This window comes from Pelobates fuscus, chromosome 10, assembly GCF_036172605.1.
Source record: "Pelobates fuscus isolate aPelFus1 chromosome 10, aPelFus1.pri, whole genome shotgun sequence".
Taxonomy (NCBI): Eukaryota; Metazoa; Chordata; class Amphibia; order Anura; family Pelobatidae; genus Pelobates; species Pelobates fuscus.
Window position 1 is genome coordinate 142849026 of NC_086326.1, and position 23984 is coordinate 142873009.

At 42.6% G+C, this 23984-nt stretch overlaps 1 protein-coding gene across 4 annotated transcripts in view; it reads left to right on the top strand.

Moving 5' to 3' along the window:
* The window catches only part of LOC134574536 (gastrula zinc finger protein XlCGF26.1-like), a 229658-nt gene that overhangs the window by 142185 nt on the left and 63489 nt on the right, over window positions 1–23984 (top strand). For 2 of the 4 annotated variants that reach the window (XM_063433650.1, XM_063433649.1), the window contains exons 6-10: window positions 5053–5443; window positions 7498–7685; window positions 15928–16050; window positions 16227–16325; window positions 16838–17502. The exons of the other annotated variants lie outside the window; for them this stretch is intronic. In XM_063433650.1, the coding sequence (XP_063289720.1) occupies window positions 5053–5443; window positions 7498–7685; window positions 15928–16050; window positions 16227–16325; window positions 16838–17289 (1253 nt within the window). In that variant the 3' untranslated portion in view covers window positions 17290–17502. Of the gene's footprint in view, window positions 1–5052; window positions 5444–7497; window positions 7686–15927; window positions 16051–16226; window positions 16326–16837; window positions 17503–23984 lie in introns of those variants that run through there. 4 annotated transcript variants of the gene reach the window in all.

The following is a 23984-nucleotide window of genomic DNA, read 5'->3' on the forward strand; positions in this document are numbered from 1 at the left end:
GTGGCAGTAAGGGTTTGAGCGGGGTCCGCCAGGCTTACCCTGTTTTTGGGTCTCACTTCAGCGTATGCCCAGCAGGGGAAAAGGCGTTGGAGGCGCCTGGATCTGTTTCTTTGGATCTCTTGCTGGGGTACTCCCCTAATCTGCTTCCTTCCCAGGTGGTCGTTGGTACAGTGAAAGATTCTCTCTCCGTCGTCATTTTGGGTCCGGTTTTGTTGGGCGCTCGGGTTGCTGTTGTGGGCTTCGCTTCAGTCTCCCATTCACATGGCTGCGGCTTTGTTGCCCTCCTCCTCTCGCTCTCCCGTTTCTGCCCATGTGTGGTTGTTTTGGCGTGCCTGCCACGGTGCTGGTGTTTCCGGCGCCGTTGTAGGCTGAGTCTCGGCGCCAAGTGCGCTGCGGGAGTCTCCGGAGTGGTTGATTCATGGGCGGTTGTGGTGTAGCGGGTGAAGCAGGTTGTGGGATTGGCGGGGAACCCCGCTGTCTTTCTGCGATGCGGAGCCAGAAGGCTGCGAACACAGCATCCAGTCATGAGCGTAAAGGAGCAAGAGTACGTGAGTTGAGTGGGTCTGTCTGCACTTCCCGCCATCTTTGGTGCGGCAGACTCCCATCAGTTTTGTATCCACGAGTTACAGGATCGGTCACCTGGGACCGGGATGACCCCCACCAGTCCAAAGGGGGGAACGAGGGCCCAGGGGCAAGAGTCCAGCTATGAATAGCGCTTGAGGAGCGGCCGTCTCCTCCGCGCCGGCCATGCTTGTAGGCCGCATATGGTGCTCGGGTGAGTCTCGTTTCGAATGTGGCATGTTTGGTACCCGTTGATACACTGGAGTGCCGTTAGTAGCGTGATAGCCTTTTGTGTGTGTCTGCACTTTCTGTAGATTGTCGATTTTTCGCTATATTTGCCGGCCCGAGCAGGAGCTGTCTCCAGACGGCCGCTTGGCTCGGCGGTCAGGCCCCGCCCCACTAACTCAGCCATTTTTAGTTCATGCTCTCTGGCAGATCGGCGCTCAGCAGCCTCTCTCTGAGCCTGCCGCTCAGCCTGGCGATCTCTCTCAGCCTGGCGCTCTCGGTCAGCCTCCTGATGTTGAAGGATAAGCTGTAGTCTTTGGTTTGCATCTGCTGAGTCCACAGGATCTCCAGATCTCGCTACATCACGGACAAAAGCCACAGGTATCTCCTCTGCCGTGTTTGAGGCATCACTTTGAACTGCTTGTTGCATATCATAGTCCATCAATGCTTGTAATGGCTCCTCTTTTGTTTTTCCCCGACAGGGAATAGTTCTCTCCCGGCAAAGCTGGTCTAGCACTGCCTTGGATTGCACCTGGTACCCCATTTGGTAAATAAAAGATAGCAGAGAAGAGGGGCCTGTTGAGGTGTAAATATACAAAATTTCTTTTAGTGCCTGGATTAACCAACAAATCCAGCAACACTAAAATCTGGTACAAAAAGATGAAAAATCTTTTAGTTATACCACCGCAATGCCACCAATTTGTCACGAACGCACCCTACTCCAAAAGTGTGCGTGACGTAGTTTTGGTGGTGAAAGGGTTAAAGTTCACCATTTGTCTGGACAAGACCAGAAATAATGACAAAATCCCCCTTTTAACACCACCCACACTTAAACATAATATAACTTTTAATATTTTAACGCTGCCACCACCAAGACAATTGATAAATGGGGTGCCTTGGTCCCTCAGGTAAATCAATAATAAAACCCACCAAATATTACTTAGTACAATATTTAAGGAATTACAAAAATACTAGTCTCTTCAGGTAACGTGATTCTTAACCAGACAAAGGCAGAACTTAATAAATAAATTTTTATTATGAACAAAGAATAGTTACAGTGCATATAACAATATATGATAAACAAATTATTTACACCAACAATAGATAAAAACAAAAAGGGTAAAACACAGAAGTCCTAATTACTCACTTAGGTTTTCAAAGTATAATTTCTGCCCAGGGGGTCTCTGGCAAGGAAAGATGGTGACTCACTTAGAATTAGATTCTGACCCCCAAGCAAGTACACTAGCACCCTTCAGGATCATTAGAGATATACCCTGTGGATTACCACGCCTCCCCCATAGGTGGAGTTAAGGCGTATCTATAGAGATACTAAGTGACCACCCCTTGTGTCCAGACCCACATCAATCCAAATGGAAACATTTCATTCTATCTTCTCTTATGTACCTGCCACAGAAATAATTGCATCTACAAATGTATTACTTTCCCATTCCATAGATATGTTGCACACCCCACCCGCAATCCAATAGGACAGACATCACAATTCCTGCCACACGGTTTAAGTTGTGCAACTCACGTTTAGGCTTAATTAAAAGATTGGGCTTGTCCCATTCCAAATATCATAAAAATTAGACTTGGGAACTTCAGAAATTTTTATTTCGTACGAATACATTCGTACGAAAAATAATTTTGTTTAGTCAGAACGAAATTTGTCAATTCTTCCATTCGTTAGTATTTTCGTTTTGGCTAAACTCGTTTGTTCATTAGGCACGATTTAACCCGTTAACGCCGTTACGGCGTTCCATGCCGTCCCCATTATAATGGGCTTTAAAGCCGTTGCGGCGGCATGGAACGCCGTAACGGCTTTGAGCCCCAGGAGGTAAGTTATACTTACCTCCGCCGCGATCCTCTTGTGGGGGGCTGCCTGACAGCCCAGGCAGCCCTCCCACGGCAAATGAGGCCCCCGGGGGCCATGTGATCGCTCTCAAAGAGCGATCACATGGCCCCCTATAGCTGGCTGTGGATCTGCCTGCAGGGGGACTGTCTAAAATATCAGACAGTCCCCCTGCTGGTAAGAAAGTATAAAAAAAGAAATTAAACATGTTAAAAAATAAATTGAAAATATTTTTATATATATATAATATGTATATATATAATATATATACATATTATATATATGTAACGTCATACAAAGTGTATTTTAATACTAATATAAGTATATATATTAGCATTAAAATACACTTAGAATGATGTTACATATATATAATATGTATATATATTATATATATAATAGATGTACATATATATATTATATATATATATATACGTATAATTAAAATAATAAATAAATAAAATAATAAAATAAATAAATAAAATATTGAAACAAAATTTAATATAAATTATATATTCATATGTAATTTCATTCTAACTGTATTTTGTTATTAATATATATATATTGGTAACAAAATACACTTAGAATGACATTCTATATATATCTATCTATATATAAAATACAAATAACCGCAAATATATATATATAGATAAATACATATAATTACATAAAAGATTACATTAGTATACACGTAGAATTTAAATACATATATATGTATATATATTAAAATTCTACATGTATATTTAAATAATCTTTTAACGTAATTATGTGATTTGATTAATTAAAATTTGATTGACATGCCTGACAACACAGGGAGAAAGTGCAGAGAATTTAATTTGCAAGCACTATATTTGACCCTGTAATACTCCACGACACCATAAAACCTGTACATAGGGGGTACTGTTTTACTCGGGAGACTTCGCTGAACTCAAATATTAGTGTTTCAAACTGGTAAATTGTATTACAATGATGATATTTTAAGTAAAAGTGACGTTTTTTGCATTTTTTACAAACAAACGGCACTTTTATGGACTATATTATTGTTGTAATATGTTTTACTGTTTTAAAACACTAATATTTGTGTTTAGTGAAGTCTCCCGAGAATAACAGTACTCCCCATGTACAGGTTTTATGGTGTTTTGGAAAGTTAGAGAGTCACATATAAGGCTTGCGTTTCATTTTTTTCACATTGAAATTTGCTAGATTGGTTATGTTGCCTTTGAGAGCGTATGGTAGCCCAGGAATGAGAATTACCCCCATGATGGCATACCATTTGCAAAAGTAGACAACCCGAGGTATTGCAAGTGGGGTATGTCCAGTCTTTCTTAGTAGCCACTTAGTCACAAACACTGGCCAAATATTCGTTTTTTGCTTTTTTCACACAAAAAAAAATATGAACGCTAACTTTGGCCAGTGTTTGTGACTAAGTGGCTACTAACAAAGACTAAACATACCCCACTTTCAATACCTTGGCTTGTCTACTTTTTCAAATGGTATGCCATTATGGGGGTAATTCTCATTCCTGGGCTACCACACCGTCTCAAAGGTAACATTACTAATCTGGCAAATTTCAATTTGAAAATGGAACGTTCTATATTTGACCCTGTAACTTTCCAAAACAACATAAAACCTGTTAATGGGGGGTACTGTTGTACTCGTGAGACATCGCTGATTACAAATATGTGCATTTTGTTGCAGTAAAACCTAACAGTATTATGACATTTACAGCTAAAATGTGAGGCGGAACTACACATTTTAAAAAAATAAATAAATTTCTCACAGTTTTTTTTATTTTATTCATAATAAATTATATTCCATATATGAATAGTTAATGGTAAATTAAAGCCCTGTTTCTCCTGAACAAAATGATATATAATAAGTGTGGGTGCATATAATATGAAAGAGGGGAACTACGGGTGAACAGACATATAGCGCAAATTCCAGTTTTTGTTTACGTTTTGTTTTGATCAGAACGTGCACTATTGACTCCGTCCTGAAGGGGTTAATTGAACCAAATGAATTGAATACATAAAACTATGTTCCCTAAATAGCCTCAACTTAACTCAGTAAAACCATTTGTTTCAAATTTTTGTACATTGATCTCACGACATTGCATTGAATGTTTCGTTTAATTTAAGCCTAAAACTCCTGAAATAACTCCCGAACCGTCAAATGCACGAACGCGATCAATCGCATGAAAATGTATAGGCCCTATTAGTAAACTCCCGAACACTCACTATAGGCATTCGTATGTCGAATGGCATTGCAAATGCCATGCAGTCATAAAAATCAGTTCCCTAATCCCTAACAAATAGCCTCAAGTGAATGCAGTAAAACCATTAATTTGTTTATATTTTCGTACATTGATCTCACAACACATGGCATTGAACAATGTTCTAATCTATTTACCCTTTCAGCCATTTTAGGCACTCGGACACCGAGCCTGCAAGAAATGGTCATGTCCTCCTCCAGCTCCTCAAGTGATCCAGCCATGGATATAGTGGAGGGGGGCATTGGCCACTCTGGCCAGGAGGAAGGAGAAGCAAGTGGGAGAAGCAAGAAGAGACAGAGGCAGCCCAGGATCTTAAAGGCTGCAAATCCTGGGAGGAAGAAAAAGTACGCTGATAACTTTGGTGCAGAGGAGAATTCAGTACTGGTAACCAAGTTTTGCAAGTACTACCAATGTATTTTTGGGGGAGCAGCCAAAAAGACTTCCAGAGCCAAGAAGAACAAAATGTGGAGGAAGATTGTGACAGCGGTGAATGCTGTTGGAGGGAACAATCGCACTGAGTACGTGGTGAAGAAACGGTAAGTGCACTTATATTCCTAAAAAATAATTTTCTTTATGCCATGTTTTTTTTAAACTTTTTTTTTTCCTCCATGTGCTTTTGCTGCACCCCCCCATCATTGGCAGCTATGCTTTTAAAGTCTTTTAAAAGTGAGAGTTGGGTCACTTAAGCACATAGAGGGAAAAGAAAAAACACCATGTGCAGCTCAGCTTTAAAGGAACATTATAGATATATGTTTGCATTCCTGTCACTATAACCGTGAAAGCACAGTTTTACCTCCCTCTCAGCAATGTAACTGTAATTAAAGGGACACTCCAGTGCCAGGAGAACAAACCATTTTCCTGGCACTGCAGATCCCCTCTCCCTCCCATCCCAGGGTCCACCTACGCTTCTCCCCTGCTGATGACATCCTGCGGGGGAGACCGATTGAGCATGCGCGGCCGCCGGCGGGGTGAAACCTAATGCGCATGCGCGGTAATGCCGCACGCGCATTAGACCTCCCCATAGGAAAGCATTGAAAAATACTTTCAATGCTTTCCTATGGGGGTTTCAGCGACGCCACTAGAGGAGGAGTTAACCCTGCAAGGTAAATATTGCAGTTTATGAAAACTGCAATATTTATTTACAGTTGTAGGGTTAAGGGTAGTGGGAGTTGGCACCACGGCCACTCCAATGGGCAGAAGTGGTCTGGGTGCCTGGAGTGTTCCTTTAATTACTCATCCTCATAGCAGAGCTGCGCTCTGCCTCCTTGGCTGCAATCTTCATAATTCATAGGAAAGCATTGGGAGGCTATCATGTTGCAAACCGCCGCTGTTCTATCAGACATCTATATCTATCAGATTTCTATATCTACGCCACTTCCGGTGCCCCCACGTCACCAGAAGTGACACGAGATCAGCTGCGCGCTAGCAGGCCTCAAGGTATAGAACTATGGTGGAGGCACCGCGAGCATGTGTGCCGCCTCTGATGACGCTCGATCAGCTGGGCCTTTAATCTGATGGGTGTACTGCGCATGCGCCCGGCACATCCTTCAGCTATAGATATCGGATGGGTGTACTGTGCATGCGTGCAGCACATCCATCAGATATTGCAATCTGATCTACAAATCTAACGGATTTCTGTACCACAGATGTCACTGTGTAGTAACATACACAGTGTAGGCGAATGTGGTGTTAAATAAGGGCGATGCACGGTTAATGGGGGTGACACACAGGGATAGGGGGGTTAATAGGGGTGATACACATGGGATGGGGGATATGGAGGGGTGACCAAAAGTTGCCTAACAACCCAGAAGTCCCTCTAGTGGCCGTCTGGTAGCCAGCCACTAGAGGTGGAGTTAACACATAAAGATAATTGTTGCAATAGTTACCTTTACAGGGTTAAAGGGACACTATAGTCTCCTGAACAACTTTAGCTTAATAAAGCAGTTTTGGTGTATAGAACATGCCCCTGCAGCCTCACTGCTCAATCCTCTGCCATTTAGGAGTTAAACCCCCTTGTTTATGAACCCTAGTCACACCTCCCTGCATGTGACTTGCACAGCCTTCCATAAACACTTCCTGTAAAGAGAGCCCTATTTAGGCTTTCTTTATTGCAAGTTCTGTTTAATTAAGATTTTCTTATCCCCTGCTATGTTAATAGCTTGCTAGACCCTGCAAGAGCCTCCTGTATGTGATTAAAGTTCAATTTAGAGATTGAGATACAATTATTTAAGGTAAATTACATCTGTTTGAAAGGGAAACCAGTTTTTTTTTTTCATGCAGGCTCTGTCAATCATAGCCAGGGGAGGTGTGGCTAGGGCTGCATAAACAGAAACAAAGTGATTTAACTCCTAAATGACAGTGAATTGAGCAGTGAAATTGCAGGGGAATGATCTATACACTAAAACTGCTTTATTTAGCTAAAGTAATTTAGGTGACTATAGTGTTCCTTTAAGGGACCTGGGACACTGAACCCAGACCACTTCAATGCGCTGAATTGGTCTGGGTGCCTATAGTATCTCTTTAAACATGGCAGTACACATATATATAGAAACATATTAAAGTAATTAATCAATTACACATGTCATTGCAGTTACTACGACATCAGGCGGATGGTGAAGAGGAAGGTGAAGAAGGCAGCAGCCGCCTCCAGGAAGACAGGAGGCTGTTTACAAGAACAAGAACCGGACCTGCTGCCCTATGAAGAGGTGCTCCTGCAGTTCCTGGGAAGAGACAACCTCCTTGGGATTGAGGGGACATCTGGCGCTGAAACATCTGAAGGTACGTTGTTAAAGGACCACTATAGTGCCAGGAAAAGAAACTCGTTTTCCTGGCACTATAGGGTAAATAGGTCCCCCACACCCTTGTGGCCCCCTTCCCACTTCAGCCACTTACCTTTCTCCAACCCCTTCAGCCACTTACTTTTCTCCAGCGCCAGGCTCCCTTGGCACTGGGGAACACTCCTCTCTCTACCGACGTCAGCTCCGAATGCGCAGCAAGAGCCGTGCGCGCATTCAAACCGCCCATAGGAAAGTGTAAGGAAACCAAGTGTATTTAAACCTCAATCGGTAGTTTCCTCCCGGACCACCAGAGCCTAGTGAACATAGCCCTCCGTTCGGTAGTAATGGTAGACGAATCCCCATGTAATTTCAATAGTGTCCCTGGATAATTCTCTCAGTAAGACACACGAACTCCCAAACAGCATACGTAGACAGAAGGGTACAAAGATGAACTGAAGATTTATTGACAAGTTGTAAGGAAACCAAATGTATTTAAACCTCAATTGGTAGTTTCCTCCCGAACCACCAGAGCCTAGTGAACATAGCCCTCCGTTCGGTAGTTATGGTAGACAAATCCCCATGTAGTTTCAAGTGTCCCTGGATAATTCCCTCAGTAAGACACACGAACTCCCCAACAGCATACGTATCTCCGCTGGTATATAAGGTAAAATTCCCAAATCCCCCAGTAACCAGACGAAGCACAGTACAGGGAGTCAACTGACAATTTAAAAAAAAAAAATCAGGCTCAAGGAGTCAACTGCCAACATGAAACAAGGGAATACAAACTGTCACCCCAACGCCAAACAGGGGAATTCCTTCACAGAAAGCATTACTCAATGCTTTCGTATGCACGTCCAGCATCTTTTCACTGTGATTTTCACAGTGAGAATCGTGAAAGTGCCTCTAGTGGCTGTGAGTGAGACAGCCACTAGAGGCTGGATTAACCCTCAGTGAAACCCTCAGTGTTTTCAGCTGCAGGCTTTAACCCCTTAAGACCGCAGGACGTACTATGCGTCCTTAATTGGCCGGCTCTAAACGCCGCAGGACGGCATAGTACGTCCTGTGCGGTCTTACCCCACACGTGGCCGGCGGCACATGGCCGCTGCAGATCGCGGTCGGGGGGCATGCCTGGCCCCCCAGGCAGCCCCCCTGTGCCTGGGGACCGCGGTCTGCAGCTTCTGATCGCAGTGACAGGCTGTCACTGCGATCGGTATTTACCATGTGTCAGCCGATTTGAAATCGGCTGACACATGGAGCCGGCCGCATTCTTCTGCAGCAGATCGCGGTCGGGGGACATGCCTGGCCCCCCAGGCAGCCCCCCTGGGGTCAGTGACCGCGATCTGCACTGTCAGGCTGCAATCAGATCACACTGACAGGCTGCCATAGCCTGTCAGTGCGATCAGTGTTACTATGTGTCAGCCTATTGGCTGACACATGTAACTGCAGCCATTAGCCCCCTACAGATCGCGGTGGGGGGCATGCCTGTACCTCCCAGGCACTCCCCCTGTGGCCAATTACCGCGATCTGTAGGAGGTGATCACAGTGACAGCCAGTCACTGTGATCACTGTTAGTATGTGTCAGCCAATGATCTCAGATCACTGGCTGACACATTGTCTCTGCCCCTCTCCTCACCTCACTTCGATCTGAGAGAGAGAGGCAGAGAGATCGTGGTTTTTGCAGCTCCTGTAGAAAAAGAAAGTTTAAATTTTTTTTAAAGTTTTAAAATTTATATTTTATTTAACCCTTTCAGTGCTGATCACAGCATATTACTGTGATCAACCTGATTAGGGTATTTATTTATTATTATTTTTTTGGATCAAAAAAAATGTATTTCTAATTTTTTTTGATCCTTTGTGTCAGTCGCAGCAACCCAAATCTCCATTACCCTTTCCCCGCTGCCGTGATCACTATACTGTACAGTATATCTGCTGTACAGTACTGTATCAGTGATCACTGTGATCAGAGGGCTCTCTGATCAGACTGACTTTTTTTTAGGGTTATTTTTTAGATCTGAAAATAACCCTTTCAGTGTACTGATTGCAGCTGCCTATACTGTGATCAGTACATTTATATTATTTTTTGAGGGCGGGTAGTAGGTGTTAGGCAGGTAGATAATTAATTACCCACTTTAGTATATAAATTAATTAATTTGTCCCCCTAGAATGGCACGTCGCTACTCAGCCGAGGAGGCGTATGCCATTCTGGCAGGCAGTGATAGTGACACTCTGCAAGACAGTGACACTATCACTGCCTCTGACATTGAGCCTCTGAGTGAGACCTCAAGTGATAGTGCCCCACCACCACTCACAAGAGGACGCTCAGCAAGCCCAATGCCAGGCAGAGACTGGGTGCCTCCAAATATGATGGCCCCAGAAATACCGCCGTTCACTGTTACACCTGGCATCACTGTAACAGTGGACGACTGCGAGCCAATTCGTTTTTTTGAGCTCTTTATGTCAGACGATATATTTGAGCTCATGGCTCAGCAAACGAATTTGTTTGCTATGCAGTATCTCTCTGCACATCCGGGGTCCCATCATGGTCGCAGGAATATGTGGCGACCCACGGATGTCGCAGAGATGAAGCGGTTTTGGGCTTTAACCCTAATGATGGGTATTGTAAAAAAGCCCAGTATCAGGTCCTACTGGAGCAAGCAACGTATCCTGGCTACACCTCTTTTCCCTGAGGTTATGTTGAGGGATCGCTACCTGCAACTGCTGCGATTCCTTCATTTTAATGATAACTCGCTGTGTCCCCCTAGAAACGACCCACTGTTTGACAGGCTATATAAAATTCGGCCCTTTATCCAACTCCTGTCAGACAAATTTTCTGAAAATTATGTCCCCGATAAAGATATTTCAATTGACGAGTCCCTTATGAAATTTAAAGGTCGACTGCTATTTAAGCAATATATTCCATCGAAGCGGTCCCGATATGGCGTTAAATTTTATAAATTATGTGAATCCTGTACTGGTTACACATGGGCGTTTCGCATTTACCAGGGGAAGGATAGCCATCTTGACCCACCAGGATGCCCTGATTCTGTGGGTACAAGTGGCAAGATTGTTTGGGATCTAATCCTTCCCTTGTTGAATAAGGGATATAGGCTATGGGTTGACAATTATTATACCAGTATAGAATTATTAAAAAATTTATATTGTTTTGAAACCCTAGCCTGTGGCACAGTGAGGAAGAATCGCAGGGGTTTCCCCCAAGCCCTGGCAAGTGGCAGAAGCAGTAGAGGTTCCTCTTCAGCTCTCCGCCAGGATGAGTTGCTTGCTCTTCGCTTCAGAGATAGGAAAGATGTATACATGCTGTCTACGATGCATGACGAAAGTACAGTGCCAGTGTCTGTGAGAGGTAGCACTGAGCATCTGGAAAAGCCGAAGTGCATTGTAGACTACAGCAAGTTTATGGGGGGAGTAGACTTGGCTGACCAATGCATACAGCACTATCTGGTGAACCGAAAAACTAGGACCTGGTACAAGAAAATTGCAATCTACGTGAGCCAGATTGCAATTTTCAATGCCTATGTCCTCTATACAAAAGAGGTCATAGGTAGGCCCTGCCCTTTCCTCGAATTCACATTAAGCATTTTGTCCCGTATGTTATTTACCCAGCCCCCCAATCCCACTTTGGAATCAGGAGATCTCCAAAGACTTTGTGGCAAACACTTCCCTTCCCGAATCCCATCCACCCCTAGTAAAAAAGCTCCCCCCAAAAAGTGCCGTGTTTGCTACAAGAAAGGAGTCCGAAAGGACTCCAGTTTTTATTGTCCAACCTGCCCATCTCTACCCGCCCTCTGCATAACAGACTGTTTCAAAGTCTACCATACAGAGCTGAATTTCTGAATCACTCTGTATGGGACTTTGGCAGTTTGTTTGCTTGATTTACCTGGATTTCTGACCTCGGCTTGTCCTGACTACGCTTTGTTAGCTGCCTGTACCGACCCATTGGCTTGTTTTACCGACTACTCTGAATTCTGGATTCCCCTGACCTTGGCCTGTCCCTGTTTACGCTAGCCATTCTAAAGTGGCTACACCAAACAACTCAAAATACTACATTTGTAGTACTTGAAATGTGACTTCCCAATAAAAAAACTGATCACAGGGTTAATGCTGTGATTAGCACTGAAAGGGTTACAAAAAATAGTTTGTGTTTTTTTCGTTTTTTTTACTTCTCAAACTTTTCACACAGTCACTCTCTATGTGATATCAAAGATCTATCTGCCTCTCTCTGCCTTCAGATCAAAGTGTATGTGGGGTACTGTTCTATTCATGTGATATAATAAAAACCTGGAAACATGGTACATGTAGGTACTGTTATATTCAAAAGACAGTGTTAAATCAAAATACTAAGTCTCTAGTGCACTAACTAATATCAGGATTATGACATTTCCAGTGAAAATGCTATTTATCTGATTAAAAAGACAAAAATCAAAGTAGAAATCGCTACATGGGCCCAGCATTTCTGTTAAAATGGCTAGACCTAACATCTCAAATTATGCCATTTGTTATACTCTGGGGTGCCTACTTTTGAAAATGGTTTGCCATAACGGTGGGAATGTTATTAACCAGGCTGCCATGCTCTCTCAAAGGCGAGATAGACCCAGAAATTCACTTTGTTAAATTGCCAACTTTGAAAAGGACATCTAATATTTTTGTCCCCATGACTTCCCCCCCCCCCCCCCAAAACAGAGAATCTAGTACATGGGGGTACTGTTACATTCAGGAGACACTGTTAAATACAATAGTGAGGCTTTGTTGCAATAACTCATATCAGGAATATGAAATGTCCTGTGAAAATGGAGTTCATGTGCGTGAAAAAGCACAAATAAAGCTATAACCGCTATGTGGGCCCTTCATTTCTGATAAAGTGGTTAGACCAAACATCTTGCAATGCACCATTTCTTATACTCTGGGTTGCCTACTTTTGAAAATGGTATGCCATAATAGTGGAAATGTTATTACCCAGGCTGCCATGCTCTCTCAAATGCGATATAGGCCCAGAAAATCACTTTGCCAAATTTCAATGTAATAAAGCCTAAATGGATAAGCCGTATATATGACCGTGTAACTTTCCAAAACACCATAAAACCTATACATGGGGGGTACCATGGCGCTCGTGAGACCTCACTGAGCAGAACTAGGAGTGTTTCAGGGCAGTAAACTATATACTAACAATAATATTATCAGTGAAAGTACAGATTTTATGTGAAAAATGCAAAACAAAAAAAAACAAACACTAAATGTGGCTAGGGTTTGTGCCCAAGTGGCTACTAGAAAAGACTGGGCATACCCCATTTTGAATACCCTGGGATGTCTACTTTTTCAAATGGTATGCCATGATGGGGGTAATTTTCATTTCTTGGCTGCCATACGGTCTCAAAGGCAGCCTGGACACTGCAAACTAATCTGACAAATTTCAAGGTGAAAAAGCATAAATGGATAAGCCGTATATATAGAAACATAGAAACATAGAATGTGACGGCAGATAAGAACCATTCGGCCCATCTAGTCTGCCCAGTTTTCTAAATACTTTCATTAGTCCCTGGCCTTATCTTATAGTTAGGATAGCCTTATGCCTATCCCACGCATGCTTAAACTCCTTTACTGTGTTAACCTCTACCACTTCAGCTGGAAGGCTATTCCATGCATCCACTACCCACTCAGTAAAGTAATACTTCCTGATATTATTTTTAAACCTTTGTCCCTCTAATTTAAGACTATGTCCTCTTGTTGTGGTAGTTTTTCTTCTTTTAAATATAGTCTCCTCCTTTACTGTGTTGATTCCCTTTATGTATTTAAATGTTTCTATCATATCCCCCCTGTCTCGTCTTTCCTCCATGCTATACATGTTAAGATCCTTTAACCTTTCCTGGTAAGTTTTATCCTGCAATCCATGAACCAGTTTAGTAGCCCTTCTTTGAACTCTCTCTAAGGTATCAATATCCTTCTGAAGATAGGGTCTCCAGTACTGTGTACAGTACTCCAAGTGAGGTCTCACCAGTGTTCTGTACAATGGCATGAGCACTTCCCTCTTTCTACTGCTAATACCTCTCCCTATACAACCAAGCATTCTGCTAGCATTTCCTGCTGCTCTATTACATTGTCTGCCTACCTTTAAGTCCTCAGAAATAATCACCCCTAAATCCCTTTCCTCAGATGTTGAGGTTAGGACTCTATCAAATATTCTGTACTCTGCCCTTGGGTTTTTACGTCCAAGATGCATTATCTTGCACTTATCCACATTAAATGTCAGTTGCCACAACTCTGACCATTTTTCTAGTTTACCTAAATCATTTTCCATTTGGCTTATCCCTCCTGGAACATCAACCCTGTTACATATCTTAGTATCATCCGCAAAAAGACACACCTTACCATCAAGACCTTCTGCAATATCACTAATAAAAATATTAAAGAGAATGGGTCCAAGTACAGATCCCTGAGGTACCCCACTGGTGACAAGCCCAAGCTTCGAATATACTCCATTGACTACAACCCTCTGTTGCCTGTCTCAGCCACTGCCTTACCCATTCAACAATATTGGAATCCAAACTCAAAGATTGTAGTTTGTTGATAAGCCTTCTATGTGCAACAGTGTCAAAAGCCTTACTGAAATAGAGGTAAGCAATGTCTACTGCACCACCATGATCTATAATTTTAGTTACCCAATCAAAAAAATCAATAAGATTAGTTTGGCATGATCTCCCTGAAGTAAACCCATGTTGTCTCTGATCTTGAAATCCATGTGTTTTTAGATGTTCAACAATCCTATCCTTTAACATGGTTTCCATCACTTTCCCCACTACTGAAGTTAGGCTTACTGGCCTATAGTTGCCCGACTCCTCCCTATTACCTTTCTTGTGAATGGGCACAACATTTGCTATATATATATGACCCTGAAACTTTCCAAAACCCCATAAAACCTATACATGGGGGGTACCATGGCGCTCGTGAGACCTCACTGAGCAGAACTAGGAGTGTTTCAGGGCAGTAAACTATATACTAACAATAATATTATCAGTGAAAGTACAGATTTTATGTGAAAAATGCAAAAAAAACAAACAAACACTAAATTTGGCTAGGGTTTGTGCCCAAGTGGCTACTAGAAAAGACTGGGCATACCCCATTTTGAATACCCTGGGATGTCTACTTTTTCAAATGGTATGCCATGATGGGGGTAATTTTCATTTCTTGGCTGCCATACGATCTCAAAGGCAGCCTGGACACTGCAAACTAATCTGACAAATTTCAAGGTGAAAAAGCATAAATGGATAAGCCGTATATATGACCCTGAAACTTTCCAAAACCCCATAAAACCTATACATGGGGGGTACCATGGCGCTCGTGAGACATCACTGAGCAGAACTAGGAGTTTTTCAGGGCAGTAAACTATATACTAACAATAATATTATCAGTGAAAGTACAGATTTTATGTAAAAAAAAGAAAACACAAAAAAAAAACGCTAACTTTGGCTAGGGTTTGTGCCCAAGTGGCTACTACAAAAGACTGGCCATACCCCATTTTGAATACCCTGGGATGTCTACTTTTTCAAATGGTATGCCATGATGGGGGTAATTTTCATTTCTGGGCTGCCATACGGTCTAAAAGGCAACCTAGGTCACTCAAACCAATCTGTCAAATTTCTATGCAGAAAATAAAATAATGGACAAGTCGTATATTTGACTCTGTAACTTTCCAAAACCCCATAAAACCTATACATGGGGGGTACTGTTTTACTCGTGAGACATTTCTGAATACAAATATGTATGTTTTATTGCAGGAAAACCGAATAGTATTCTGACATTAACAGTTAAATTGCCATGCTGAAATTGAAAAATAACAAGATTTCATAATTTTTTCAAGTTTTTTAGATTTTATTCATATAAAATGGAGTTCCATACATGAATGTTTGATATTAAATGAAAGCCCTGTTTCCCCTGAACAAAATGATATATAATAAGTGTGGGTGCACTTAGTATGAAAGAGGTAAATTATTGTTGAACAGACATATAGTAAAATTCTGTGGTTTGTTTACATTTTTTTTGGATCACAACTTGTACATTTGGCTGCGGTCTTAAGGGGTTAAACTAGAGGGACCTGGCATCCAGACCACTTCATTGAGCTGAAGTGGTCTGGGTGCCTATAGTGGTCGTTTAAATTCATATTTGTTAGTCGAAATGTACATATATCAGTTTACTTGTGTTAACCCTTCAATGTGTGTTTTCTATGCCATCAGTGCAAGCCCCTCAATCCCCAGAAGAGGCACCAGGAATTGCAGGAGATGCTGTCTCCACGGAGAGCAGGGCAGCAAGTTCACCTCCTGTCTCCCTGGAAATGCGCCTGGCTTCACTTTCCTCTCGTAAGTACTTGCAAAGCATTGTTAGATATATGTTATATATATATATATATATATATATATTTATATATATATATGTATGTATATGTATATGTGTGTGTGTATATTTAAACATACACACACACACTTATGTGATTTTACTGTATATGAAGTAAATTTATGACATACATGTATTTCAGGACATCCGCAACTTGTCGACTATCCTTCACCACGTATGAGTGTGGTTTCCCTCCAACAGCCGGCCACTGGTGTCCAGGAACAGGGATCCACTGCTGAGCGTAAGTAACAAAGGCTTTAACTCTACACATTTTCTTTGCAGGCATACTAGTTTATGTAGCATGCAGGGCCGGGTTGACCGCTAAGCAAACTAGGTGTCTCTCCTCTCCTTCTGTCCACTTTATGTACTGTGGCTGAGTGGACCACGTGTGTATGATCTTCTGTACCATCTACTTGGCCTGAAGGAAGCTGAGTGCAACGATCAGCTTTCTGTCATGCAGAAGAAACAGTAGATTCTCTACCTGGGGACGCTCAGCCACGATACATGTAGTGAGATTAGAAGGAAAGAGAGGTGGGCACAAAGAGATGTGTTGAGAGGTCACAAAGAGCCAGAGAAAGGGCTAGGGGGGGACAAAGATGCATAACTATACTTAGACATAATAATAAATTAATAGCATGACTGCATATATCTTTTTATATTTCCAAGTGTAAATAATATTGTTGTACAGATAATAGTTAGCATTGCAACATATGACACATGCTAACAATGTTCTTTCTCTGTTCTCCCCTATAGGTCCTGATGGTACTCTCCCCCTGCAAGAGGAGGATACCATTACCCTAACTGCAGTGGATCCTGATTCAGTGACATCAGTGGCCGAAGAAATGCCGTTGCCACAACTTCCTCCACAGTTGGCTGCGCTGTGTGCGACGATCCAGGCTCGTCAAGCTGAACTGGAAACGTCCATACAGCAGGATAGGGAGAATCACCGAGAGCTTTTGCAGAATGTAATAACCGAGGTACGCTCCATGTCTAACGTTTTGAATGAGGGCGTTAGGCAATTTACAACAGTAATGGTTTCCTTGGATCGAAAAATGCAGCGCTTTATGGAAACGAGGGAGGAAGAGTGCATTCTAATGCGCGCCCAAGCTGCCCATAATTTGGGCATAACCATTGCTGATGTAGATAAACTAATTCGTGAACAACGTGCGCAGGGTCTTCCCAGAAGGGATGATGATGATGAATAGATATCTGCGGGAAGAATGCACTCAGATGTTTATTTCTCATTATCATCCACAATGTGAACACAACTGGCGCTGTTCATCATAGGTTGTTACATTCTCAATTTCTTCCTGGTTTTCCCTATCCTTCCCCTGAATATACATTGGTTCATTCTCCTCTGCACTATATCCTCCCAGGATTGCTCCTAACAACCTGGGCTGCCTCTGCTTTTTTGTGTCTCCCACTTGCTTTTCTAATTAAAAAAATATTGGATTACAACTTCTGACTCCTCTTTTTTTTTATGATTTTTATCTATATCTATATATATATACACACTTGAACGAAAATCAATTCTAAAGGAAAACTACTGAGTGTGCTCTCTTTAGAAAAGTGATTAAGTCACTTTTGTATATTTCTTGCCACGGTGTACCTTCAGCCTCACAGCAATAAGTTATCTCAAAGGAGAGTGCTCAGTGGTCTTCTTGTGAACTGAAATTTCTCTAAAAAATGGGTTGATTCTTAACATTAACATTTCACTCCATAATTGCAATTTCATCAGGATACCAAATATTGATTGACATATTGATGTTAAGAATTAACCCATTTTTGAAAAAATTCAAGTTCACAAGAAGACCACTGAGTGCTCTCGTTTGAGGTAAATTCTATGTGGGTGAAAAAAGGTGTGTGTGTGTGTGTGTGTGTGTATGTGTGTAATTTCGTTTTAACTGTATTTTGATATTAATATATAGATATCAAAATACATGTAGAACAAAATAATATATATAAGTATATGCGTATATATCACTATATGTATACCTATATATAAATAAAAATAATTACAAAAAATTATATATATATATATATTATACACACATAAAGCAAATAGCATCAAGATTACTTATTAAATACACGATTGAAAATTTCCTAAGGAGTGCTCGGTTCACTATTTGCTTTATGTTTGACGCTGGAAGCACCCAGGTATTACAAGTTATATTTTTTTGTGATGGTGAGTGCCGGAGGTCGGATTATAAATATATATATATATATATATATATATATATATATATACACACACACACACATAATTCTATGTATATATTTATGTAATAGTTTTACATAATTAGGTCATTTTATTAATTACAATTTGCGGGACCTGCGTGACAACCCAGGCTGAAAGTCCAGGGAATTTAATTTGCTAGCACTATATTTAACCCTGTAACTTTGGAAGACACCATAAAACCTGTACATGGGGGGGGGGGAGGTACTGTTTTACTTCGCTGAACACAGATATTAGTGTTTTCAAAACCGTAAAATGTATAACAACGATGATATCGTCAGTGAAAGTGACATTTTTACACACAAATGGCACTTACACTGACGATATAATTGTTGTGATACGTTTTACTGTTTTGAAACACTAATATTTGTGTACAGCAAAGTCTCCCGAGTATAACAGTACCCCCCATGTACAGGTTTTATGGTGTTTTTAAAAATTACAGAGTCAAATATAAGGCTTGCGTTTCATTTTTTTCACATTGAAATTAGCCAGATTGGTTACGTTGCCTTTGAGAACGGATGGTAGCCCAGGAATGAAAATTACCCCATGATGGCATACCATTTGCAATAGTAGACAACCCAAGGTATTTCAAAAGGGGTATGTCCAGTCTTTCTTATTAGCCACTTAGTCACCCCATTTGCAATACCTTGGTTTGTCTACTATGTAACATACTATATCTGACTCTGTAATTTCCCAAAACACCATAAAACCTGTACATAGGGGGTACTGTTATACACGTGAGACATCGCTGAATACATATATGTATTTTATTGCAGTAAAAGCAGCCAGTATTATGACATTCACAGTTAAAATGTCATGCAGAACTAAATAAAAAATCTTATTTCCTCCCATTCTTTAATATTTTATTCATATTAAACTATGTTTTATACCTGTGAATTATAGCTCCAAATCCCCCAAACATGAGCCCAGAATTCATGAAGAGGTAAAAACAGTGTGTTTAACCCCTTAAGGACACATGACATGTCTGACACGTCATGATTCCCTTTTATTCCAGAAGTTTGGTCCTTAAGGGGTTAATGGTTGTCGCAGCTCAGCCTTTTATGCAGGTCCTCCAGCAAGGGATACTCCCACATGGACCTTGTTTCACAATGTGAATCACTCCCACAGAAACAGTAAAATCCCTACCCTCTATCGTGGAGATAATTGGGTTAAGTAGCCGAAGGAAACTTAAAGGATCACTATAGTGTCAGGAAAACAAAGCAGTTTTTCCTGACACTAAAGTGCCCTGAGGGAGCCCACACCCTCAGGGTCCCCCTCCCGTGGCGCTGAAGGGATTTAAACCCCTCTCCTCCCTCTCCTCCCTGTCCGACGTCAGCTCCTGAGTGGAGTGGAATGCACATGCACATTGAAAGAGTCCATAGCAAAGCATTTCTCAATGCTTTCCTATGGACGCTCTGCGCGATGGATGCGAAATTCGCATCCAGCGTCGCAGATGCGCCTCTAGCGGCTGTCCGGAAGACAGCCACTAGAGGCTGGATTAACCCCTAATGTAAACATAGCAGTTTCTCTGAAACTGTTATGTTTACATCTGAAGAGTTAAAACCTGAGGGACCTGGCACCCAGACCACTTCATTGAGCTGAGGGGGAGGGGGGGGGGGGAGAGAGACGCATGTCTTGTCGGCTCCTGGGCAAATAGTCTTATTGCCCCAAAATCATTGTTTTCAGCCCACACCTGGCTTCCTGCCACTGCCTGGCAACTCTTGGGCATCCTGGGAAGCAAAACAAGACAAGCAACTGCATGCCCATGCCGACTGACGGCCAATTGAACACTGCAGCCTCCTTTGTGGACAGGGCGGAAGAAGCGGCCGATCTTCGGATCCTGGCCTGGAGAGGCCAATCCTACACACCCCCCCCCCCCACCCCCACCCCTCCTATGGTCCGGTGGGGGTTATCCCGGACCCCACCAAGGAATCTCAGCACTCTGGCACAAACGAGCCAGCACAACTCCAATAAGCCTGAAACTCTGCAGAGGCCCCAAGATGGCCGCTGCTAAAGAACCAGCGTGGCGGGGTGAAGCAAAGCTCGCCCACATGAACCCTGAAGAACCCAAGCCCTGTGTACCTCAAACACCCTCGTGGGAAATCAGATTCAACACAGCATTCGACAAGCTCTGCACAGCCTTCTGGGCCCAAATAGAGGCTCGACAGCTACAGCAGGCCCTTTCCTTACCTGCTCCTGGGGGGATCTCCGGAGTGGACCGAACGCATCAAAGTCAAATAAGCCGAGAGACCGGATGGATGTCCAGCCCATCAAACACCCGCAGCCGAGCGAGCCTGTCAGTGATAGAGGCTCCCAGGGGGTGACGGGCACTGTCTATGCCATGGGTCGTCAACCTGGTCCCTACCGCCCACTAGTGGGCGTTTTAGGATTTCAGGTGGGCGGTAGGGATTTCCAGGTTTTGACGACCGGGCGGGTGCGAGCCGGCGGTACCCCTGCGACTGGGTACCACCGTGACAATTTGCGGCCCCGGCCCGCGCGGCAAACCGCCGGGGCCGCATATGGAGGGGCCCATCGGGTGGCCCATGCTGTCAGGGCCACCCGATGGATGTGGATTGTGGGGGGGCCCGGTCAGCACTGGGCGCTTTAACAGCGCAACCGGGCCCCCTGTGATGACATCGCAGAGCTGGGAGGAAATGACTGCACGTCACTCCTCCCAGCTAACACCGAGAGCCGCGCGGGAGGAAGACCAGGGAGTCAGAGTGGGAACTCTGACTCCCATCCACCTGAGCCACCACTGGACCCCAGGGAAAGTCGCCCTCCTGCATCTAAAAGGAGGGTGACTTAAATATAATGTGTGTGTGTCTTTGTATGTATGTCTTGTGTGCGTGTGTGTCTTTGTATGTATGTCTTGTGTGTGTGTGTGTGTGTGTCTGTATATATGTGTGTCTTGTGTGTCTGCATGTGTGTGTGTATGTATGTGTCTTGTGTGTATGTGTGTCGGTCTGTGTTCCTGTGTGTGTGTGTGTCTGTATGTGTGTGTGTGTGTGTGTGCCTGTCTGTTATAGTGGACTATAGTAAGTGGGCTACCTAGCTCAGCCTTCCTACTGGGCATTGCTACAAGGAAGGTTAAAAAATAGAAAAAAGGGGAAAAAAAGGTGGAGGGGAATTGAGGAGGGAGAGGAGATGAGCTGACGCACAAATGAGAAATCATATTATGCGCAAACAGAGAAGTCGGCTGAATATCACTGAAAGAGACCTTCGTCTGTTCCTTACGAAAATCGAACCAGATATCAAATATTTAGTCTCGCAGCATCAACCTCAAGGATCTCATTAATCACTAGTAAAGGTAATTTCAATTTACTTTATAAAGTTTAATGAGAAAACAATAAAGTTAAAAACCTTATAAACCTGCATTAAGTAGAAATAAAAAGATAAATGTACGTACATTTATTTTTTGTAAAACACCCTCCTTTCTAAAAAATATTCTGCATTTGCGCGAAAACTGGTGGGCGGTAAGGACATTTTTTCAACCAAAAAGATGCATTAGTGGGCGGTAGGTAGAAAAAGGTTGACTACCACTGGTCTATGCAGACGAAGAGCGCAGAGATAAAGAAGCACTGGAATGCTTAACAGATCTAGCTCCTGGAGCGGAGGAACAGCAACACCACTGTGATGGCCTGCACGCTCTGGGGGACTCCCGACCAAGACCTGAGGATGAAGGAGGACTTGATCGAAACGGCCTGCCAACACGAAAACCCAGATTCCGCTTGCCTCACACATGTGGTATTGGCTGATATAGACTCGCAGACTGTACCTGTGTCATTCTCCTTAGTTGTTTTTATTGCATTCAGTTTGAGTTTTTATTTAGTTTAAGATGCAGAGCCTGTTACCAAAGACATGAATAACCTTTAGATATACTCCCCCACTAGCTTGCCAGACTATCACCTTATGGCTAGACAAAATGTTCCGCACACTTGGTGGCCCTCTCCCATCTTAGATACGCTTCACCATCTCAACATATGATACCTCACTAAGACAACCACTACAGCAGTCAGAGTATCAAGCCTAATTCACCCAGTCTAACAGTCTCTACTCCCTGACTGGTACAAGCATGTTTAATATGTTGATAAAATTAGAATTAACCTCATGTTGAGAAATATGTTTAGCCTGCCTTCCATAACACTTTAAATTGTGCTATTTGTCTTAGCATGTTTACTAAGTACCACAAATCGATGATGCCTTAGAAGAGCTTGTTACATCTATATTATAAAAATGTGCTATGTGAAATGTTATGACTATGCTTGCAGCAGCTGTTGTGGCTCTGCATGTTTACTGTTACTCCACGCACAAATAAAATAAAGAATTAAAAAAAAAAAAAAATTACTGAATTTCTGAAGTGTCGAAGTTCCAAAGCACAGTATTGCCTAATAACTAATATACTTACCCAGTGGAAGAATGAAGAATGTTACACTGTATACAATTTTAAATAAAAAGTATACAAACATAGCCAGGATTCAGCAGTAAGCATTTGCAACACTTACAACAATCAAGTAACACACATTCATATAAAATGTAAGTTACTTTGACAGTCAATGTAATGACCGTAATGAATAAGTAGATAACTCCCTAATTCCCACGGTATTAGGGAGCTATCTACTAAAAGGCTGAAAGACCTAAATTGGTCTTTCAGCCAAATTTACTAATACTAAGTAAAGATTACTTAGTATTAGTAAATTCTGCCCCTACTCGCTATACCGCGAGTAGGGGCATGTCTATTAAACAGTGAGCAGCCCACGGCACAACAATGGCAAAAGGCCAGGTCCATCACCAAGAGAGCATCTAGCAGCATCTCTATGTGGGAGGCATATAGCAAAATCACAATGAGGTGGTACATGGTGCCTCACAGACTGGCAAAGATGTATTTTACTGTCTCCCCTCTATGCTGGAGATGCGAGAAATCCCAGGGCACACTGTAACATGTCTTCTGGGAATGTCAAGATATTCAGCCACTATGGTTAAGCGTACAATCACTAGTAAACAAGGTAACCTACATTACACTGCCGTTGTCACCTGAAGGGTACTTACATGTGTTGCCAAAGATGCACCAGAAGCACCACACACCTCTGATAGTAAACCTTCTCACGGTCACTAAAATGGCTATAGCGTTTCACTGGAAGGACAAAGCGATCCCCTCCATAGAAGAGATCTCAAATAAATTAGATAATGTCTGTCTATATGAAAATATGCCTCTGAGAATGAAAGGGAGAGCACAACAACATGAGGTGGTATGGCAAGACTGGCTCACGCATAGAGGGGTGGGTACAGCATAGCAAGCCAGGTCCGACAGCAGTAACAATAACAGCATAGTCACACAACAAAGTTCCAACTGAGATGAGTGCACCCAAATGAAGTACACTTTACACTCACTACTAGTCCCAGATCTAGTTCAAGTGCAAGTTCAAGTTATGTTAAGTTGACTTCACTTCCTTCCCTAAGTTTTCCCGTATTCCACACGCGCTTACCAATGAGGGACAAGCGATAGGGATGCCAGGTGCAAAACATACGAGGGCACCGCGACACAACTATTGGGTAGTATTAACACCAGGAGGTGACCCCGCACATACACAGTGTAGCAATATAGCGAAAGGTGGAGATATGGAATGACATGAATTTCCGTACTAAATAATTGTATGTGTAAATGCA